Genomic DNA, 23,566 nt, shown 5'->3' on the forward strand with positions numbered 1-23,566 from the left:
GTCTAATGCTACTACTTATTCTCACTTGGACCAAGCACTGTAAATCGCCACCATTCATTTTGAGTAAGCAATCTCTTCATGTTAACATTCTTGGTGTTTAAAAATCCTTCTATGATTCGATCCTCTAGCCCCGCAAGATGTCTGTACTTTTCCAGTTCCACCCTCATAAATATTCCTATGTTCAATAACTGCTATGGCCCAAACCTCTAGGATTTCCTCCCAAACATGCTCCACCTATTTTTCATTCTTCCTGCTTTAAGAAGCTACTTAAACTTATCTTTAATGACCTAGTTTTAGGTCATCTCCCTAAAATTTCCTATGTGGCTTGGTAATATTTTTGTTTGATAACATTGCTTGGAAAGGCTTTACTACATTGAAGTGACAATACAGATACTACTTTTTGTGATTTTTTTTTTAAAAACAGATGAAATATTTATTGATCAGAGCAATAATGAATTAAATAACCATCAAACACAGTCATGGGACTGATTCTGAATTTTGGGAAGGGATATTTCGAAGGTTAATGTACAATCGCTGATTAAATTGCGACCTTATTTGACATGAACTTTAAAATTGAAGTTTTGATGGAAAGTTGAGACTTTTTCCAATTTCTAAGCTAATTACTCTATCAAAGAATCTGGCCATTTCTAACTCTGGTCAAAGATATGCATCTGCATTTGCAAACAATGGGCCACAAGCTATCCCTGTGTAGAAAGCGAAAGATACAACTATAAGAATCAGAAGATGATCTCTCAAAAATTATGAATTAGGAGATTGCAGAAAACACAGTGCTTAATTTTAAAGAGCACATAATGGATATGCATTACAGGACATGTTTTTTTTAAAAAAGGCACTGGAATAATTTTAGAAAGCCAAGTTGTATCAAATGGTATCCTATTGCCTGAAAGCTTGTGTTGATATTTGTAATTCAGATTTTTGCTGTTCAGTATTTTGGAATATTTTATTGTAATTGGATGGATTCCCCTTCTGTTAGTTCATTGATTTCCAGTGCAGTATTTTTGCCACATATATAATTAATATGGATCCAAAGTCCATTTACAACACAAAGCAAAGTACAGCATACTTTGACAGCACATAAGCTATTCAGATAGCCTGACTGATTTGAAATTAGAAGACTGAATTTCTGTCCAGTAAAGGAAGCAAATTATCAGGATACCCTGGTGAAATATGATGCGTAACAAAATAAAAATGGACTTACCGCCCTTCTTGCAAGTCAACCAAGAACTTAGTTCAAAGTGTTTGTTTTGTCTCAACATTTTCTGCATTCATTCATTCATGAGATGTGTGCATTGCTGGCAACGCCAGTGTTTAGTGCCTGTCCCTAATTATACATTTTGCTGAATTTTTTGATTTTGCTGAATATTTGAAAATATTAATAACCAGTTGAAATGTGTGCACAGTTCTAAATTAAAACCATCAATTTGGAACTAAGCAAAAAATAATCTACCATTTGCCCGAGTTTAAGAGGGAAAAGTTTTTGGACAGTAGGATTAAAATCACCCTTTTTAATACAGGATATGGGGTCTGGTCATTTGTACTTTGGGTTTATGATAACTAATATGTTCCATGGCAGTATGTGGTAAATTAAGGAATATCCAAATGCTTTGTTCTTCATACAGTACTACCAAATTACAAGGGTGCTTTAGGTTATAACAGAACATTTGAAGGAATACATAGGTATTTTTCTGTTAAACAGAAACAGAATTAAACTTCTGGTTATTTCTTAATCAACGTGTACAGAGATGTTATTGCACACCTCCGGAACAAGTGGGATTTGATCCCGCACCTCTTGGTCCAGAGATAGGGGTACTACCACTGCACCATAAGAGCCCTGATGTGTCAACTTGTCCAATTATGAATGTTAGCTGTGCATTAAATGTTTAAATGTTTTGTTTAAATCTACCAATTTTTGTGTGTTTTTGAGACTTGGGCACAAGTTTAAATTCAGGGCTATACTTCCAGTAGATTTACCATTAGAAACAAATTGATTCTCTGTTCTTTCAATTGTCTTCACTTGTGGTCACTTGAGCTGTTAGACTTTTCATTTATCTTTGATGTACTGGTGATCTGCCTAAATGGTTATTTACAAGATTTACTTCAGATTAGATAAAAATGTAGGACTGTATCAACAGATACTTTGCATCAATGATCATACGTTATGCACGTGTTAGATATTCTCTCAATGTTGTTTCATGATTTGTATGTAAGTTTATTTATTTTCATTGGTAATTATCATAATGATATTGCAATTCCTATAAGGAATTAAAGTACTTTTAATTGTATTTTCTTCTGGAATTTTAAATTATATGACTCTTAGATTTGAATATGTTTAATAGATGCATATTGTTCACAGTATGAAATACCTTCAAATGATCAGCTCTTACTGAGTAGTGGCAATTGTTTTTCTCAACAAAATTTTTGTGTTGTACACTAATTTAATATTACTGAGAAATGTCTTGTTCTGCTGTTTAACTGGTAATCATGCACGTACACCTAATATTAGTACGTATTATGCATTTTGAGATGAAACACCGTTGCTGATTTTAAGTAGTCCAGCCTGAAGTTTGACCTGTTTGACCTTGGCCTTTGTCTCATGTATGCTCAATTCTTCACTTTGTTTGCATATCTAGCCTTTTGCATCTTTTTACATAAAGAGTTGATGTTTTTCGTAAAATCACTGAGCTACCGTTGCCAAGATTACTTTAACCATCCTTAACAATTTATTGAACAACTTTGAAAATATGTTGCTTTCAACAATTTTGAAATGAAAGGGACTAAACCTGACAGAATTGTCAACCGCAAATTGCATTTATATAGAACTTAAAACATACAGGTTATTTTGCAGAATTTACAGTTGCCTAATCAGACAGTATATGCCATTACCAAGGAGATGTTCAACATGCCAAAAGATTGGGGGGGAAAAAACTTTTATTTTCTCGAAGAGATAATTAGAGGGGCAGAGCATGGGACATACAAGGCTGTGAACACTGATGGAGAATGAAGTACAATGGGTATTGAATGGCTGATGAAAGTTAGAGACAAGACAACACAGAATCATGGATTGAAATGTAAGGTTAAACTTTTCAGATTTAAGACATTGGCTGGGATCAAGTAGAGGTTAATAAGCGCACACATTAAACTGGAGCATGATTTGAGGTGGAAAAAGATGTGTACAACAGTGTTTTATGAGCTGCTGTTTTATGGTGTAGAGAAATGTAACCTTGGCTGATACGACAATGGAAAATTCAAAGACTGTTTGGCATGCTGAGACTGGAACAGCAATGAGCAATATTTCAGACGTAGAAGTACACAGTCTTTGAAGTGCAAAGTATTTAATGTCAGAATGTTGAGTGTGGTGGTCATCATGATGGGAGTTTGAGATCTGAGACAGTGGCTAGGAATGATGAAGTGGAATTGATGACAAAGAATGTAGAAATTCTAACTGGATCCAAATGATATGGAAGGCCTGGTAGAATATAGATGATGTGTGTGCAGTGTATATGTGGAAGCTGGCCCCATGTCTTTGGTAAGCAAATGAAGGGGAAATGGACAACACTCCTAAACTCACCAAAGTTGCTGGTAAAAGAGTGGGAACAGAGGCCAATGCTGGGAATGCTCTCATATGATCAGATGGTAAAAGTAGAACTAAGTACATGGCATTGTATTGCTATCATTGCCTGTTTCGGATTGCAAGGCAGTTTAACAAATGAATGAAGATAATGTAGCACAGTCCATACCCACAGAGGCTAGGTGAGAAGGGAAAGGAGGGAAAGGAGAGAAGTGCAATTGAACAAGTTATCTCCATCTTGAAGATAAAGCAGGCCATGAATTTCTTGCACTTCCAAGTGAGTTGATGGCAGGGCAGAACTTTTAAGGAAACAGTTGGTACTGAAAGAAATTGCCCGGTGAGTTATATATCTTTGTTTCCCAGGAGGATCCTGAACTAGTTCGCTATTTGGACAGAAGAAAATGTGGCTAGGTTTGGTATTTCTGGTTTTCTCACAGTCAAGGTTTGCCGTACACTCATAATTTTTCCTCAAACTTTCCATGCCTCGCCTTCCTGACTTATTAGATTTCAGTTTGCTCCTTTTGCATTCCACTTTCCCTTTGCTTTTCAATCTTTAATTGTTTAGATTTAATTTAAAAATGCATATCTTATGAATTCAGTTTGGAAATCATTTTTTTTTTTATTTCAGTTGATGCATGAATCAATTTTCTTTTCTCCAGGACAACCATTCATGAATCCAGATGGTACAGCAGTAGTGTATAATCCACCTCCAGCCCAGCAGACTGTAAGGAACTCTATGGCTGGTTCTGCACAACAACCACCACCTGTTCCACAACAGCAGCAAGTAGCAAATCACATCCTTTCTCAGGTTAGCTGATCATAATTTAAAGTTCAAAGGTATGACTGGGAATTCAATTCCAACCTTTTTTTAGTTCAAAATGACTAATTATTAATGTTGTTCCTTATTTGTTTACTCTATTTCAGTTGGTCATATTTAAGTTGAATAATATAAATTAATAATTTTAATTTCCATTAAAGAAGAAAACTTTTGATCCTTGTAGTCCAGAAAAACCAAGAAATAATTTGAGTTACAGAAGGAAGATAACTGATAATTAAATTAATCCACTGCCTGTGTGGAGCATTGCAGTTGTTAGTCATGTGCTAAGTGCGTGCCTATGATATATTAAAAAAATGAGTAGCATTTGACAGCAGTACAAATGGTTCTTGTTCTGAACTACTTTCTATTTAACATAAATTTTTCAAGAGGGCATTGTACCTCCATTATAACATTCAGCTATGATGTAACAGAATATACTAACTTTTTGACCATTTTTGAGTTGAATCTGTACATATCTTTGAGTGTGTCCTGGAAGTAAGATGTTACATCATTGTCTATTTAATCATCAGATGTAGAAAATAAGCAGGCGTAGTTGACCATATTACAGTGGTGGGTGGGTGGTTGGTCAGCCAGCCTGTATTTAGAGAAAATGCTGTTCTCCCTGCCATTTTAAAAACTACTTTTAGTGGATGCTGCCTACACATAAGGTGCACCCCCACCCAGAAAATTTAATCTCCCAGGCCTCCCTCCCCAAATTAGACTCAATTCCTCATCCCTCTCCTGAATTTATCCAAACTCTCCCTGCCCCATTGCCCATTATTTGAGTCCAGAATCCATAAGGATCTGCTAGAGCTCCAGAGGTTGACACATCCCCCTACACTGGTTTAGAAGTCTCTCTCACTTCAAGTTTAGCCTGTCTAGCATCTTAGGGTTGCAGGGCAGGCATCTTCTGGTCCAGTTGCCAGGCCATTTAATTTCTTTCCGGGGATCCGAGCTGTCTGCCTTCTCCAAATATTTATGCCCCAGATGGATAATATTATGTTTGCTGTCAATGCATTATATAAAGCAGTCTGGAATTTGGAATGGGGCAACCGGATCTCAGTTTACACGTGCTCTCCAATCAAAAATTTAGAAACAGAAGTGTACTACTCAGCCTATAACCCACTATTCAGTTTGATTGCGGTTGACAGTGCACATCCACAGGGATATTGAGAGAGTGAGGAGAATACAAAGAATGTCCAAATACACCAAATACTGAAAGCGAGCATGCAGGTGCTGCAAGCAGTTAGGAAAACAAGTAGTATGTTGGCCTTTGTAGCAAAAAGGTGCAGGAGCAAGGACGACTTAGTACAGCTATACAGGGCCTTGATGAGATCACATTTTTACTATTGTGTGAAGTTTTTTTTAATCCTGCCTAAGAAAAGATCTACCTGCCATAGACTGAGTACAGCAAAGGTTCATCAGACTGATTCATGGAATGATAGGTTTGTTATATGAAAAGAAATTCGGGGCAAGTGGGGCTCTGTTCACTGGAGTTGGGGGAAAAAGATGAGGGGGTTCTAATTGAAACATAAAATTATGACAGTGCAGTACAGACCGGATTTGGCTCCGTTGATTGTTCTGGCAGTGGGCTCCAAAAGAAGGGATCTATGTCTCAGCATATGTGGTAGGCCATTTTGGACTGAGGTGAGGAGAAATGTCATCTGAGGATGGTGAACCTATGGTATTCTCTACCACAGTAGGCTATGGAGGCCAAGTTACTGAATGTATTTCACAATGAAATAGATTTGTCAAGGCTAAGAGTGTCCAGGAGTATGAGAGCATATGTGTGGCATTGAGATATAAGATCAGTCATGATCGTGTTGAATGGCGAGGCAGCTTCTTTGGGCCACGTGGGTGTCTGCTCATTCAATTTTCTGTGATTTGATTATCTGCATCTTGCCCTAGTTCCATATTCCTAAATACTTTTGGCTATCAAAAATGTATCTCCTTATTTCTTGACATTTTCAATGTGGTTAATCTTAGCACCTATTCAAGAAAGTGTTTCAGGTTTCTGCTACTCCTTGTACTGAACTCTTTCACCAGTTTAAAACAAAGTCCTCTCTGTTGTAGCCATTCAACTCCTCTTTAATAATCTTAACACCTCAGTTCGATCACTCTTTAATCTTCTGTAATTAAGGAAATCCACATCTGCTATCTGTAATCATTGCACCTTTTTAACTCCAGTACTACTCTGGTGAATCAATCTGCACTGCAGGCCCCTCAACACCAATATATTTCCTTTATACTATGGTGCTGAAACTCATCAAAATATTTGAAATGGAGTTTAAACAGAGTTTATGTAGCTCAAACAACAAGAACTGCCGATGCTGGAAATCAGAAACAAAAACAAAAATTGTTGGGGAAACTCAGCAGGTCTTGCAGCATCTGCAGAGAGAAAGCAGAGTTAATGTTTTGGGTTCTAAAATGTTCACTCTGATTTTTCTCCACTGATGCTGCAAGACGTGCTGCATTTTTCCAGTAGTTTCTGTTTGTGCCTATATGGCTAACACAAATATTTTGTGCCTTTCCACCTGATTTTCATGATTTCTGTACTTGAACTCCTAAATTTCTGAACTCCTCAGTTCCTGCTGCTTTGAATATATTGACAATTGATTACAGGGGTGCATGTTTTAAATTGGGTAAACCATATCAAATACTAACTTTAAAGGAATCTTTTAAAGTTGAAGTATTGACTTATTTGTTGGATGGCAGTTTTTACATTAAGCAGAAGGATATGAAATGATATCTCTATTTTTTGGTTTAAAAATTTTTTTTAAAAATTGGAATAATATGATGTTTTTGTTTAATTACACTGCAACCTTTTGGGGTGTTTTAAGGTGAACGTTGCTAATTTAACTGTGCAAACTATTGCTTCTTCAGCCAATTCGGGCTCTTCAATCTTCCTCACAGCCTATCCAGTACTCTGCGGTCTCTTACCCACCTCAACTGGTGCCAGTATCACCCACCCAGCAATACACTGTGGTATTGACACTCACTATTCTATTTTCATCTTTCTGATCTTTAGTTTTTAGACATGTGTGTCTTTCTTTTCACTGCTGCTTGTAATTTTTATGTACTTGCTATGTGTTGCTCTTGATATGCTGAAGATATTTTCAAAATTTAGTTTCTTTATATCAGCATTTATTCTTTAAGATGGTTAAAACTTATTCAAAGTATTCCTTTGAAATCTGCATTGAAATTCAGGTAGCAAAGTGCCTATTTGGTAGAGCTAAAGTTGACTTTTTTTAAAGAATACCCATTCTAGTCAGAGCTGAATAATCTGTCAGAAGGGAGGATGTTTAATCAAAAGGTACTGCCCTAAAATTTCTTCTTTTTTGTTTGAAAAAAAAACCTAAAACGAATTACTTACAGCAGAAGCTGCTGTTAATTTAGTTTGTGCTTAATTTTACAATGAAAAATTCAAGAAAGTTGCCGTGGACTTCATTTACTACTACTGCAAATGAATTGCTTGATTATAATTCACTTAAGCTCACCTTTAGTCTAAGAATGAATTAAAAATATTTTTGTTTGAGGTTAATCTAAAAGAAGTTTATATTCCCAAGTTAAACAAGAAGCAAGCAACACATGATTTAATTTAAAAGTTATTTGATTTCATAATTTTGTTTTTTCCTGTCTTTAATAAATTTAATAAGACCATAAGACATAGGAGTGGAAGTAAGGCCATTTGGCCCATCAAGTCCACTCCGCCATTTAAATCATGACTGATGGGCATTTCAACACCACTTCCCTGCACTGTCCCTGTGCAATAGTGTAACACCTTATTGATAGAGGATAGTATTTATCTAAAGTACAAAATGCTGGTTCCTTGTATATAATTGGAACAGAAACGAAGTGATATATTGAACTTTACAGAAACTGGATGGTCTTTGGTCTTTTGGAGCATTGTTCTATTGATTTTAAAGTATGGGTGTGTCCAAAGGTGCCTCTACAATTGAACCAACAACAAATGCTTTAAAGCAGCCTGAGTGCTGATCCTTAGTCCTTCTATTTCATTTTTTTAAACTTCAAACATGGCTCAAGTACCCTGAACATGCACTTTATCTGAATCTCTCTTGTTGCTTAAATGTGAATATTCCTTGTTGAATTATGAAGTGCTGACTTCACAATGTAGGCGGTAACATAGGCCATTTCGTCTATTGAACCCATCATTCCTGGATCCAGTCTGTCCAGTCCTGTCAGAATTGGATAAATTTGAATGAGAATCCTTCTCGTTTCTCTTTACACCAATATATATAGACTGAAGGAACCCAATCTTTCCTCACTTAGCATCCCAGGAATCAGTCTGGTAAATCTTTGCTGCATTTCCTGTGTGGCGGGTATCCCCGCTCTTTGGGGGAAAAAAGGCCTAAACTGTACGCAATACTCCAGGTGTGGTCTGATCAAGCTCCTGTACAACTACACTGAGACTTCTTGGTCCTATACTCAGACATCTGGGCAGTGAAACCCAGAATACCATTTGCCTTCTTAACTGCTTACAGTGCCTATATGCTTGCTTTCAGTGAACAGTATACGTAGACACACAGGCCCCTGGCACATTAATGTTTCCCAACCTGTCATGATTTAGATAATCTGCCATTTTGTTTCTCCTACACATTTGTCCAAGTTATACGTGCATGTATTATCCCACTCACTCAAATTCTCTGAGTGGCCCTTTACATTTTCCCCACCATTCTGGCTCCAATCTAGTTTGTGTTATTAGCAGACTGAGAAATATTATACCTGATTTATTCTTCAAAATCAGTGCTATACTGTGAACAGTTTGGGCCCAAGCAGTGATCATGTCAATACCAAGATTGTCACTGCCTTCTTCTCTGGAAAATACTTATTTATTCCAAACATATGCTTCCTGCATGCCAACCAGTTCACAATCATACCAGTATACCAAGGTTTTTGCCAACTAATTTCTTATGTGGAACTTGATCAAAAACTTTCTGAAAATCCAAATACCCAAAAAGCTGCTCCTGGTTTATAAAATGTCATTTTCTTTTCGTAAATCCATGTTGACTTCGTGTAATATCAGTGATTTTTTTTTTATAAAATGTATCCTGTTAATCACATTCTTTAGAATACACTCGAGCATTTTCCCTACTACCGAAGTATGTGTACATCCCAGTTTACCCATTTCCGCTTCTTTTAAAAGGCAGAGTTGCATTAAATGCCCCCTCCAATTTGTGGAGGCTGTTCCAGAAATTTAAGAATTTTGAAGGTGACAGACAACACATCCACTATTTCCATGACTACCTCCTTTTACTATTTTAATTTATCCAGCATTACTTACTTAGTAATACTAATTTCCTTCAGTTCGTTCTTCTCAATGATCCTTACTTCCCTAGTACTTCTGGGAAGTTATTTGCATCTTTTATGAAGTCACAACAAAATTAATTAGTTAATCTGTTGTTTCCTTGTTCTGCATTATCCGTTCTCCCGTTTCAGACTGTCAGGGGCCAATGTTCGTCTTCACTTTAAAAGCTCTTGCAAGGGTCATAAAAGCAGACTTCAAGTTTTTTCTCATGCTGTATTTTTCACTTCCTAATTAACCTCATGGTCTTCCTGTGCTGAATTCTGAACTGCATCCAGTTCTCAGTCTTTACCTAGTTTTTTCTTGGAACTTTATGATTCCTCTTTGTATCTAACACTGTCCGTAACCTCTTTTAAATTGTAATGTAGACATGCCATAGACAATTTGCATTACGGATAAGGTGTTCCTTTAATAAATATAGCCAGCATGTTTGGCAGTAGAAGAGCTGTGTAAATTTCTATACTTTGGGATGTACTTATCGATCTAATACCTTAGTGTCGTAGAACACATCTTCCTTCATATATATTAATATGTTTCTCGCCCACAATTTCTAGTATGACCTAGAAATTTAGAAGAATGATCCAGAGACATTAATTTAGATTCTGCCATGGCAACTTAGGAATTTTTCATTGAGTTTTTTTGAATAGCCTGGAATTGTTAAGCAATAGCTAACACCAGCACCGGGTGACCATTAACTAATGGATTATCATTAAAAATATCTGCTTTATTCGGGTCCAATTTAGGGAAAGAAGATCTAACATATTTTCTCAGTTAAGGACCTGTGCATCTCAGACCCACAGCAATACGGACAAATTTTAACAGCTGTTTGAAATGGCCTAGCAGACTCATTTGAGAACAAAGTGGCTGTCAACCCCTTGTACCTCAAAGGCAGTTAGGATGTGGGTAATATATGCTAGTCTTGCCAGTGACACCAAAGTCCTCTGAATGAATGATTGAAAGAATGGTGGTGATTTCTCAATCTTAGTTGCTTTTTAATAGAAGGAAGTGCTTTTCGTAGTATTAGACTAGACCCTTTTTCCCAGAAAGGCTGATTAAGCATCTGCATGCCATTAGTTTTGTAGAATAAGAGGGAATGTGCTAATTACTCGTACTGTTCAATTTTAATTGTAACTTTTTCTATTTTTCATGCAGCAAGAAAGTCTGGGGGCCCAGTTTAGCCAGATGAGCATTGGCCGTCAGCCATCTGCTGAAGCCCCAGATACCCACACTGCCATATTCCCATCGTCTGTCGTGCTTCAGCCACAACAGCAGCCTGGATTTATTGTGGCATCTCCAGGCCAGCCACTTGCTACATCTAACTATTCTGCCTCTGGTCCAGCAGTTAATCAACAGGTGCTTCAACAGCAGGGATACGTGCAGCAGCCTCTGCAGGTAAAAGCAAGATGCAGCATACCACTTTTCAGTTATCCTCCTCCTTCACTTAATTGGTTTTTTAAAAAAAGCCTTCTTAAATATCTTCCTTAAATTTATTGTTGTCTTGTAAAGAATCTCCTCCAGCTGCCACTGCAAACCATTCCCCCCCCCCCCACCCCAAAGACTTCACAGCAAATGACATTTGAGAAGTAGCTTCCAACTCTTTGCTTGTGCGTTTGCTCAGTTCTTCCTATGAATCCATTAGTTAACTACCTAGCAGAATTAACTTGAAGACCTCTGAAAGCACAAGTGAAACTTTTTTCCTCTAAAAAGGACAGATCTTATCATTTTGCATTTCCTTAGACAGCCCAGCTAAAATGCGGAGTTGATAGTGTAATGGAGAGCTTGCATGTAGTGACTTTGTTTTGCACAACTCTGGGTTTTATCCTTCTCATCAAGGAAAAATTTTGTTTTCTAGTTGAGGGGTGTTACTGTCAGATAATGGAACTTAATGTTGCTGTTAAGCACTATTTGGTGAATTGCTGCACGGAATAAATGAAGGGTGAGGTTTAGCAATGTTCTTCAGTGCCAGGCTACGATGTGTTCATAGAGCATTTAAATTAGGTACTCGGGTTGTTTTCCCCTGTTTTTGTTTGATTCCTAATTTGATGTTGGATTCTGTCGTTTTTCTTTTTCGCAGCATCCTTGTGTACCCCAATTATGAATTTTACACTACCCAAAATTATCTTCAGTTTGAATATGGTCAGGTATCCAAAAAAAGTTCCATATCTTCCAACCTGTCAAAAATATTGTTACCCAGATCTATTACAATCTGTTATAATGTTCTAATAAGTTGGTATAATTAAGTACTTGATTGGGGTTAAATTATATCAGAATTCAGTTCTTAAGGCAGCATAAATCTTAAGCACAGAGAGCCATGCAGTGGTAACATGCGAACTCCGACCCAGAGGTTGATAGATTGAAGCTACATTTGGCTATTTAAGGGGTTGAGGGTGGCAGGGAGTGGGGTGGAGGTATTGTGTTTCTTGTAGTGCAGTAACGGTGTCACTACTTGTGGGCCAGAATGTTCATAGTCAAGCCCCACATGTCCTAGAGGTGTGCCATAATATGGCCAAATAGATTAATTAAAAATAATTTTTAAACATGTTGATTAGTGAACTGATCATTGTCAAACATTTCTATTTTATATCATTACTATACAGTTGTTGTCCATGTGTTTGCAAATGTCACCGCTTCTATCTGATGCATATGCATGACTATTCATGTCCCCAGCCAACAAAAATATGATGTGCTGGCATGACATGACTCTGACTGACTGCAGCATTGGTCTCACCAGGACATATAGTAAACATACTAACATATCACAGATGCAACTGATAATATTTTTGACAAAAGATAACTTTAGATTTTACAGTCCTGATGGGGCTTTATGTAATATTAGTTAGGCCAAGGCTGGAACACAGCATTTCTGGTTGCCACTCTATAGGAAGAATGTGGATGCATTCGAGAGGATGTGGAGGCGATTAACCGGGATATTGCATGGGCTGGAGCAGTTCAGCTCTGAAAAAAGACTGGTTAGGCTGGTGTTGTTTTCCTTAGAGCAAAGAAGGCTGAGGAGGAATCTGATTGAGGTATACAGAAGGATGACGGGCATAGATGAGAAACTTTTCCCGAGTGGCGGGACCCACCTGAGGACTCAGTTTTAAGGTAAAGAACAGGTGGAGGGGATTTGAAGAAATATGTATTTCATCTGGATGGTGGTGAGTATCTGGAACTTGGTGTCAAAAAGGGTCCTTGAGGCAGAAACCCTCAAAAAGAATTGACTAAGTATTTAGATGAACAGTTGAAATGCCCTATCACACAAAGCTACAGGCCAAGTGCTGGAAGTTGAGATTAGAATAAATAAGATACTTGATGGCTGGGGACATGATAGGCCAAAGGACCTTCTTCCGTACTGTGCAAATTCTGTGATTCCCAATTTATGATAAACGCTATTGGACACAAGGAGCTCTGATTTTTACCTTGCTGATGCACTGTTAACTTCAGTGAATAAACCAAAGGAGTTTCCAAAAAGATATTGAAGTTCTAGATTTCTTTTAAATTTACTGATGTGATACTTGATATTGTGATTAACATTTCAAAGCAGTTTGTATTCAGATCTACCGATGATAGCTATTGGCTTGGGTGTGCTATTTGATTAGCAATTAAGGATACCTGTAGTCGTGCTTCAGTCTTCAGGCTACTGAGAAGGACATGTTATGTGTAGTTTTATTTGCCTTTCTAGGAAGTGTTTCTTTGTGTATGTGTAATTTTAAAAAATGCATGCTGAAAATAGCAATTTGAGTGCAGGTAGGAATGTAATTGAGATAGCTTTTGTGTTAATGAAACTGCTATTAGAGTTTAACTGGCTGAACCTGCAGTTCAGCACATGAAGCTGGTCAGCAGCTTGCTTACATGAACTTCATCTACCAGAGCACTGAATTACAGAATTGTCTGGAGATGTGGGTAGAAAGATGTTTCCTCCTTAATCAGTAAGGCAACTCCTCCACTGCTTTTACATCCCTACCATGCCTGAAACATCTTATTCCCGTAACATTGAACTGCCAGTTCTTCAAGAACCATAAGCTTCTGCCCTTCTCCAACAAAGTTTCTGTAATGGCTACAACATCGTAGTCCTATGTAAACCAGGCGGTAAGATCATCTGCCTTACCTGTTATACTCGTTGCATTAAAATAAATACACTTCAGCCCATGAGTCCTGCCATATTCATTAACCTCGTCCTGCCTGTTCTCCCAATTAGACCTACTTGATTTAGCCCCTTTCCCTTCCTCTATCACTCCATGTACTGATCTCCAGTTCTGGTTACCAGACCCATCACACGAGTTTAAAATCTCCTGACTGGCACAAACAAACACCCTGCAAGGATATTGGTGCCCCTCTAGTTTAGGTGAAATTTGTCCTTCTAGGGCAGGTTCCTCCTGCCTTGGAAGAGATCCCAATGATCCAAATATCTGAAGCCCTACCTCCTACACCAGTTCTTTAGTCTTGCTTTCAACTGTATCTTTCTGTTTCTGGCCCTGCTAGCATGTGGCACAGGATTTAATCGTAAGATTGCAAGCCTTGAGTTACTGCTTTTCAACTATGTACCTAACTGCCTTAAATGCCCTTTGCAGGGCCTCATCTCTCTTCCTGCCTGTGTCATTAGTACTAATGCAGACCGCAACCTCAAGCATGTTTATCCTCCCCTTTTAGAATGTGCTGTGCCTGTTCAATGACACCCTGGACCCTGACACCACAGAAGCAATACACCATCCTGAAGTCTCACTCCTGACCACAGAAGCACCCATCTCTGCCCCTGACTATCAAGTCGCCATCGCTACCACCATCTCAACATGTACGCTGTCCCAACTGTGCAGTACCCATTTTCCTCCAAACTGGTGCACCACGAACCAAAACCCACTTCTCTAACATCTGTCTTTAAACTACACATTCATCTCTGTAATCTGATTTGCCCTCTGCCAATTTGCATGAACTTGGGTAACAATCCAGAATTATTAGCTTAGAAGTCCTTTTTTTGATTTGAGCCTAACTCATAATGCTGACTATGCAGAATCTGTTTTCTTGTCCCACTTGTTATTTGCATGACATGGATCAGAAGAAATGGATCCTTTCTCATCCATTCCAAGTTCTTCTCCAGCTGTGAGCACATGTCCCCAACGTTGGCACAAAACAGGTGACACAACCTTCTGGACTCAAACTCATTGTGCTGAGAACAGTGTCAATCTCCTTCACAATACAGTTCTCCACGAGGGTGACATTCGTTTTTGTTCCCCCATCTTGATTGGTTTCCTTACTATGGTGCTATAGCTAGTCTACTCTTTCACTTTCCAGACTGTGTGCTTTTGTCTACAGAGTTTGAAGGCACCTCAAACCTGTTAAGCAGTTGCATTCTGAGGCTCCTCCACTGCTAGCTACCTCGTCCTTTTTGCTTCCTCAGTCATGGTCACATCTTCCTGTTCCTCGCTGCTGGCAAAAACATGCAACCCTATTCCAAGAGGTGTGATTTTTCTTAGAAAAGACGGTGTCCAGGTATTTCTCCCTTGTGTTATACAGTGTCTGCAGTTCAGTTTCCAGTTCAATGATTCTGATCTGGCATTCAAAGAAATCCTCACACTTTGCGCAAATCTGTTTGTCCTGGATTGCTTTAGCATCCAAAGTTTCCACATTCCACAGCTGCAGCTTAACACCTGTCCTTACTTAGTTATTTGTGCTGCTTATTTAATTTACTTTAATTACTTCCTAATTTAGAATAACTTAAACATATGGTAGAACTCACTGTGCATTTTAAATTTTCATACTGTCTACAGATAAAGTTTTATGCTTTTTATTACAGACAGTTGCTTCAGGTATTCTTATCATAGTTTTTTTTTTCTAAATTTTGAACTGTTGGTGTCTTTAGATCTACCATAATTCTGGTATTCAACATTGACTTTCTGTATTCAGGAATGTCTGAGCAAAACAGTAAAAATCAGAAACAGTTCATAAGACCATAAGAGACAGGAGTGGAAGTAAGGCCAGTCAGCCCATCAAGCCCACTCCACCATTCAAATCATGGCTGGGCATTTCAACTCCACTTCCCTGCACTCTCCCCGTAGCCCTTGATTCCTTGTGAGATCAAGAATTTATCGATCTGTGCCTTCAAGGCATCTAACATCCCGTCCTCCACTGCACTCCGCAATGAATTCCACAAGCCCACCACACTCTGGCTGAAGAAATGTCTCCTCATTTCCATTTTAAATTTACCCCCTCTAAATCTAAGGATGCACCCATGGGTCCTAGTCTCCCCGCCTAACGGAAACAACTTCCCAGCATCCACCCTTTCTAAGCCATATATTACCTTGTAAGTTTCTATTAGATCTCCCCTCAACCTTCTGAACTCTAATGAATACAACTAACCAAACTTTTGCTGGATCTAAATGAGCCACTGCAGGCACAATACTCCAGACCTCAACACTTTTTAATTCTCCCCAGAGTTGAACTGCACACCTGTCTAGCAAAAGTCATCTTGCACAAAGACATACCTTAGAACATAGAAAAGTACAGCACAGTACAGGCCCTACGGCCCACAATGTTGTGCTGAACTTTTACCCTAAACCTAAGGTCTAACGTTACCTTTATACTACCATCCATATGCCTATCTAATAGCTGCTGAAAGGCCCCTGATGAGGCCGACTCCACTACCCTCTCCAGCAATGCATTCCACGCCCCTACCACTCTGAGTAAAGAACCTACCTCTGACATCTCCCTGATATCTACCTCCTTTCACTTTAAAGTTATGTCTCCTAGTAAAAGCTACCTCCACCCCAGGAAAAACTCTCTGGCTGTGTACTCTATCTGTACTTCTGATCATTTTGTACACCTCTATCAAGTCACCTGTCATCCTTCCAAAAAGAAATGCGCTCTCAAACCTTTCCTCATAAGACCTTCCCTCCATTCTAGACAACAAATCTCCTCTGCTCCTTTTCTAGCACTTCCACGTCTTTCATGTAATGAGGTGACCAGAACTGGACACCATACTCCATATGTGGCAAACCAGGCTTTTGTATAGCTGGAGCTTAACTTCACGGCTCTTGAACTCAATCCATCTAATGAAAGCTAACACACCATACAACTTTTTAACAACTCTGTCCACCTGGGTGGCAGCTCTCCGGGATCTGTGCACATGAACCCCAAGATTCCACTGCTCCTGCACACTGCCAAGAATCTCTCCGTTAACCCTGTATTCTGCTTTCAAGTTTGTCCTTCCAAAACGAATCGCCTCTCACTTTTTTCAGGGTTAAATTCCATCTGCCACTTCTCAGCCCAGCTCTGCATTCTATCAATGTCCCTTTGTAACCTAGAACAGCCCTCTGCACTGTCCATAACGTGACGCACCTTTGTATCATCCACGAACTTGCTAATCCACCATTCCACTCCTTCATCCAAATCATTTACAAAAATCACAATTAGAAGAGGACCCAGAACCGATCCTTGTGGTACACCACTCGTAACTGAGCCCCATGTTGAATATTTTATGTCCACTACCACCCTTTGTCCTCTAAGGATCAGCCAATTCTGAATCCAATCTGCCACATTTTCCCCTATCCCATGCCCCCTTACCTTCTGTTTGAGCCTATCATGAGGAACATTATCAGACACCTTACTTAAATCCTTGTACACCACCACTGCTCTATCTCCGTCCATGTGTTTGCTCACCTCTTCAAAGAATTCAATAAGGCTTGTGAGGCATGATCTCACAAATCCATGCTGACTGTCACAAATCAATCTGTGCCTTTCCAAGGGATCATAAATCCTATCTCTTAGAGCCCTTTCCAATAATTTGCCCACCACTGATGGAATACTAATTGACCTGTAATTTCCGGGGTTATCCCTGTTCCCTCTCTTTGAACAATGGAATGATGTTTGCCTTGTTCCGATCTTCCGGCATTATACCTGTGGACAGTGTGGATGAAAAGATCATCGCCAAAGGCTCTTCGACCTTGTCCCTCGTTACCCACAGAACCCTTGATAAATCCTATCAGGCCTGGGGGGCTTATCTACCTTCAACTTTCTCAAAATTCCTAGCACATCATCTTTACTAACATCAACCTCCCCTCACCTACCTGCCTGTTTCACACTGTTCTCCTCTACAACTAGGCCCCCCTCAGTTGTGAATACAGAAGAAAAATATTGATTAAGGATCTCTCCTATCTCTTTAGGCTCCTTGCACAAATTCGCTTAACAATCGTTGATTGGCTCTACCCTTTGTGTGGTTGTTCTCTTGTTCTGTACATACGTGTAAGATCCTATCCGCCAAGGTTTTCTCATGCCCCCTTGTAGCTCTTCTAAGCCCTTTCTTCAGCTCCTTCCTGGCTAACTTGTATCCCTCTAGAGCTTTCTTTCCTCTTTTCCTAAACCTTACATATGTCTCTTTCTTCCTCTTAACCAGTCATTCGCCCTCTCTCGAGAACCATGGCTCCCACACTCGACTGCGTCTTCCCTGCCTGCTAGGGACAAACATATCGAGCACGTGCAGTATGCATTGCTTAAACAATCTCCACATTTCAATAGTGCTCTTCCCTGACAGCATCTGTTCCTAATTTATGTTACCCAGTTCTTGCCTAACAGAATTGTAATTACCCTTCCCCAAATTATAAACCTTACCCTGCTGTATGTACAAATCCTTTTCCATGGCTATTGTAAAAGTAACAGTTATGATCGCTACTGCCAAAATGCTTTCCTACCAACAGGTCTGACATTTGGCCCGGTTTGTTGCGAAGCACCCAATCCAAAGTGGCCTCTCCTCATGTTGGTCTATCTGTGTCAGGAATCCTTCCTGAACGCACTGGACAAAATCTGCTCCATCTAAACTATTACAACTAAAATGTTTCCAAGCAATATTTGGAAAGTTGAAAACACCCTGTGACTTCTGCACCTTCCCAGTACCTGCCTCCCAATCCGCCGCTCTACTTCTCTGCAACTATTAGGGCGTCTGTTTAAACAAAAAAACCCCGAACAAAGTGACTGCTCCTTTCTTGTTCCTGACCTCAACCCAAACTGACTCTGGAGACGTATCATTCTCAAACTGCCTTTCAGTAGCTGCGACACTAGCCCTGACTTGCAATGCCACTCCCCCACCTCTCTTTCCACTCTCCCTATTTCTCTTAAAGCATCTAAACCCCGGATCTTCCAACAACCATTCTTCTCCGAGTTACACAAGTTTCTGCTTCAATTAAACACAACAATGTGCATCCTAACTGAGCTCCTCCGTTGTCTTCCTTTTGTTTCAAGAATCACTCCCCAACACATCAAAAACCCATTAGCTAGTTGAAATTATCATGCTACACTTGATTTACCTCTGTGATTACTTGTTCAACCTAAGTACCTACTGTCTGCCTTCCATCTCAGCACAGTGTGGTGAGCAGCCTTCCTGAGAGAATGTGCCATTAAATATCTTCTGCATCAAGGAATGGGAAGCACAGGAAGTAATGAACAAATGTCCTGTTACAGACCTCATCTATGAGCACCAAGCTTTGAAGTACATTGACAAAAATCATCCATGTTGAACAGATTCAGCAAAGCCAAGGCACCAGTGCTGGCAGCCTCCACAGCGGAAACCTCCGTAGAAATCCCTCTTACGCTTGTAAAGTGACTTACATTGCACATTACCAAGTACTGTCTCCTTTACTGAATGATTGGCTTGCTAATGGTCTTAAAAACTGTGAATGGAATGCTGTCATTTGGTTTGGAGGATTTGAATTTGCAAGATAAATAAATTTCCTGCAGATGATTGGTTCCTATTATGAAGTAGCAGGAGGCAATGCAGTGTAAGACCCTGTGTGATTTGAAAAGGACACTTTTTATAAGATCATAATAAATATGGCAGCTCTTGCTAAACTTAACTAAACCCAACCAAAGCGTTGACTCAGACCTACCACTCTGAAATCCACTTCACTGGCTGGGCCAACATTTTTATTGCTCATCTCTTGTAGCCTTGAAAAGATGGTGTTTCAGCTTTCTGGAACCGCTGCAGTCCGTTAATGTAGATACATCCACAGTACTATTGTGGAGGGAATTCCAATATTTTGACCTAGCAACACTGAAAGGAATGACAATATATTCCTGGTTCAAGAAGGCAATCAACTCCATGTATCTGCTGCCCTCGTCCTTCCAGATGAAATCGGTTGTGGGTTTCGCAAGTGCTGTGGAAGGCAGCCATGAAGAGTTGTGGGATGCTTGTAGATAATACCAGCTTCTGCCGCTGTGTGTTGGTATGGAGGGACTGAAAGTTTCGAGGCTGTACTACCAATCATGGCTGCCTCTTGAGGCTTGGTGTAGTTACATTTGTCCAGGCAAGTGAGAAGTATTCCATCGAGGTCCTGAATTACGCATTGTAGGCGATAGACAGGCTTTGGGAAATCAGGAGGTGAGTTCCTGCTGTACTCCTTGCTTGTGACCTGGTACCATATTTATAAGACAAGCCGTAGGTTTGCTTTGATCCCCTTAGTAATTGACAGATTTTTAATCTCGGCCCTAAATATTCTTGATGACCCAGTCGTTACCACCCTCTGCATTCAAAAACATGCCACCGATTCATTCCCCTTTGAAAGAAAAAGAATTCTTCAACTCTGGTTCAGTGAGCAGCCCTTTAAACTTGAGATTATGCCCTCCAGTCATAGACTGTTCCACAAAGGGAAGCAACTTCTCCACATAGCTCATCCAGTTTACTTTCTGGTCATTACCATTGGTAATGCATTGATATTGATGGCAATGACATTTGAGTTTGGGAGAGATGGTTACAATCTCAGATGGTGGAGATAGCCATTGTCTAGCTCTTATGCGGAATGATACTTGCCACTTTTCAGCCCAATTCTGAGCTTAGGTCAGGAGCTCAGTAGCCCTGGAGAAAGTTTAACTAAGCATCTGTGAGCAGGTGCCCTGTGAAAGCACTGTTATAACCCTTTCAATCACTTTACTGATGATGTGGAGAGTCACCTACTGGGATGGTAATTGGTCAGTTGAATTTGACCTTTTTTGTATACTGAACATATCTAAGCAATTTACCACATTGTTTGGTAGATACCTGTACTGGGGCAGCTTGACTAGGGGTCCAGCAAGTTATGGAACGCAAGTCTTCAGTACAAATACCAGATTATTGTCAGGGCCCGTAGCCTTTCAGTATCCAGTGTCTTTAACCGTTTCTTGATATCTCAGGATCTGGCATCTGTGATACTTGGCGCCTCAGGAGGAGGTAGTCCACTTGCCACAACTGGCTGGAGATCGTTTCATGTGCTTCAGTGTTGTCTTTTTGCACTGATGTGCTGGGCTCGTGCGTCATTGAAAATTGGGCTGTTTGTGGACCCTCCTGCCCCAGTGAATTGTTGAATTATCTACTCTTCATAATTGGCAGTGGCAAGACTGCAGACCTTAGTTCTGACCAGTTGGTTGTCAAATTGTCTAGCCCTGTCTATCACTTGCTGCTTATGCTGACTAACACACAAGTAACCCTGTTTTGTAGCTTACTAGATTGATACCTCATTTTCAGGTATGACCTCCTGCATCCTGTTTTACCAGGGTTACCTCCTGACTGTGTTTAACTAGGCCATGAGGTTCCAGATTTGTGGTTGAATCCAATTCTGTTGCTGTAGTTGGCATACAGCACCCAGAGATGTCCAGACTCGAGTTAGTAGATCTCTTTGAAATCAATCACATTTAAGGTGCTGGTAGAGCCACACAACACTATGAAGCATGTACTGCTTGTGAAGAAGGAACTTATATCTCCACAAGGACTGTATGATCAGTACTGTCATGGGCCAATGCCTCTGTGGCAAACACGCTTGTGATGTAGAAATAATGTGGACTTTTTGTCCCCCTGTTGTTACAGCCATGATCATACTGAATGGTAGAGCAGGCACAGAGACATGTGGTGTACTCTGCTTCCAGTTTCTTTGTTAGTTCTGTTGCCGCCTGCCTCAGATCCAATTTAGCAGTGGTATCCTTTAAGGCTTAGTAGGCATGTTGCTGAGCCACTCTTGGTTATGTACGTTGACCTCATCCAGATGACATTCTGCGGACCTTTCCCTCCTCTGTGCTTTGTGCAAAAGCATTCAATATGGAGGAGTATGGATTCATTGGTGGTTGGCGGAGGTGCTCAGTGGTGATAAGAAGGCAATTTCTTTGCCCATGTTTGACTTAATGCCATAAGGCAGCCTGGCTTCTGGAGCCAATGTTCAGTACATGAAGGACAGCTGCTTCCTAATTGTATTTTACTTTGTTGTTCACTCTGTCTTTTGCCTTTTATTTTGCCGGCGAGGCAAGACCCACGCATACACAATCTTCCTGCTATCTGTCTATAAGGTATGATTCAGTGAGTATGACTATTCCGTGAGACAGGTTTGCCAGCTAACTTTGTCTCTCGAAGCCATAAGTTGGTAAGTAGGACTTTTCAGGGTTGACAGGGCTAAGTGTGCTTTTGTTTCGGTGCCAAGGTTGCTGCAATGTGCTCCATCATATGTCATTGCTCGATTTGAGACATTTTCATCAGTTTAATACAACTGAGGTGCCATTTCAGAGTACATTTAAGAGTTAACCACTTTGCTGTGGATCCAGAGTCACATTTAGGCTTATCGAGACTAGGATGGCAGATTTTGTTCGACCAGTCTCTCGAGGTCAGTATGTAGGTGCTGCAGGCAACAAAGAAGGTAAATGGTATGTTGGCCTTCATTGCAAGAAGTTTCAAGTACAGGAGCAGGGAAGAATTGTTGCAGTTATACAGGGCCTTGGTGAGGCCACACCTAGAATATTGTATGCAGTTTTGATCATCTTTTCTAATGAAGGATTCTCTTGTCCATGGAGTGCAATGAACGTTTGCCAGGCTGATTCTGGGGATGGCAAAACTGACATACGAGGAGAAATTGACTATGTTAGGATTGTTTTTGCTGGAGTTGAGACAATTGCAGGGGTAATCTCCTAGAGACTTAACATTATAACAGGTCTTGATAGGATAGATATGGGGAGGATGTTCCCGATGATGTGTGTCCCGACCTGGAGGTCTAGGTCTGTGGATTTGCGGTACACCATTTAGAATGGAGATGAGACATTTCGTCACCCAAAAGTGGTACCACAGGAAGTAGCTGATGCCAAGGCATTGAATGTGTTCAAGAGGCAGCTACATATAGCTGTTAGGGTGAATAAGATCAAAGGTTAAGGGGAGAAAGCAGGATTAGGCCACTGAGTTGGACGATCTCCATGATTGCGAAGAACGGTGCAGTAGGCTAGATGGCCCAAATGACCACCTGCCCCTGCTTCTATCTTCTGCGTTTGTGTTTCAATGGTATTGGTAAACCAGATGGCCCTTTACCATTATTGACAATGTTTTCATGGTCATAATTAGATGTTTTAGTTCTAGATTGTTCCAAAAATAATCCTGTCCCATCTTCTGCCAAAGATTAGTAGTCCAGCAATACACCGTTGGCTCCTCGTGGCATTAATTCTCTTTATTACAAAGTGTGATTCTTATGATTGTCTCATCAACCGTTTGGACAGCGCATAATGCACAGTATTCCTTCCTTTTTGTTGTATTGGCTGGGATATAGGCTTTTTAGAGCACTACTACTTTATCAGTGACCATTTTGAAAGTCACTGAACTTCCAGAAATTGCAGGCAGTCTATTTATTTTGATGCACAGTCCATTATAAATTGCAGCTTGACATGCACCATGTATCTTTGAGGGAAACCTTTTCCTTCTCACCATTTTTCTTAACACTCAAATGTGTCATGTGCCATGTGCCATCCACCCCTCACTGGCTCCAACATGCCTTTCTTTTAAAGATCACCTCTCTCAGGCCTCATTAATGCATTGCCTACCTTCTGTCTCCAATGAACTGAGATCTTGTTAGACTTT

General features: G+C 40.0%; 1 protein-coding gene across 18 annotated transcripts in view; it reads left to right on the plus strand.

Annotated features, from left to right (window-relative positions):
• The window catches only part of LOC125454128 (R3H domain-containing protein 1-like), a 164,923-nt gene that overhangs the window by 77,002 nt on the left and 64,355 nt on the right, over nucleotides 1–23,566 (plus strand). For 15 of the 18 annotated variants that reach the window (XM_059647415.1, XM_059647412.1, XM_059647411.1 and 12 more), the window contains 3 exons: nucleotides 4,249–4,397; nucleotides 7,290–7,391; nucleotides 10,882–11,121. In XM_059647415.1, the coding sequence (XP_059503398.1) occupies nucleotides 4,249–4,397; nucleotides 7,290–7,391; nucleotides 10,882–11,121 (491 nt within the window). The remainder of the gene's footprint in view (nucleotides 1–4,248; nucleotides 4,398–7,289; nucleotides 7,392–10,881; nucleotides 11,122–23,566) is intronic. The other 3 variants (XM_059647421.1, XM_059647422.1, XM_059647426.1) reach the window with 1 other exon arrangement.

This window comes from Stegostoma tigrinum, chromosome 7 (genome assembly GCF_030684315.1).
Source record: "Stegostoma tigrinum isolate sSteTig4 chromosome 7, sSteTig4.hap1, whole genome shotgun sequence".
Lineage (NCBI taxonomy): Eukaryota > Metazoa > Chordata > Chondrichthyes > Orectolobiformes > Stegostomatidae > Stegostoma > Stegostoma tigrinum.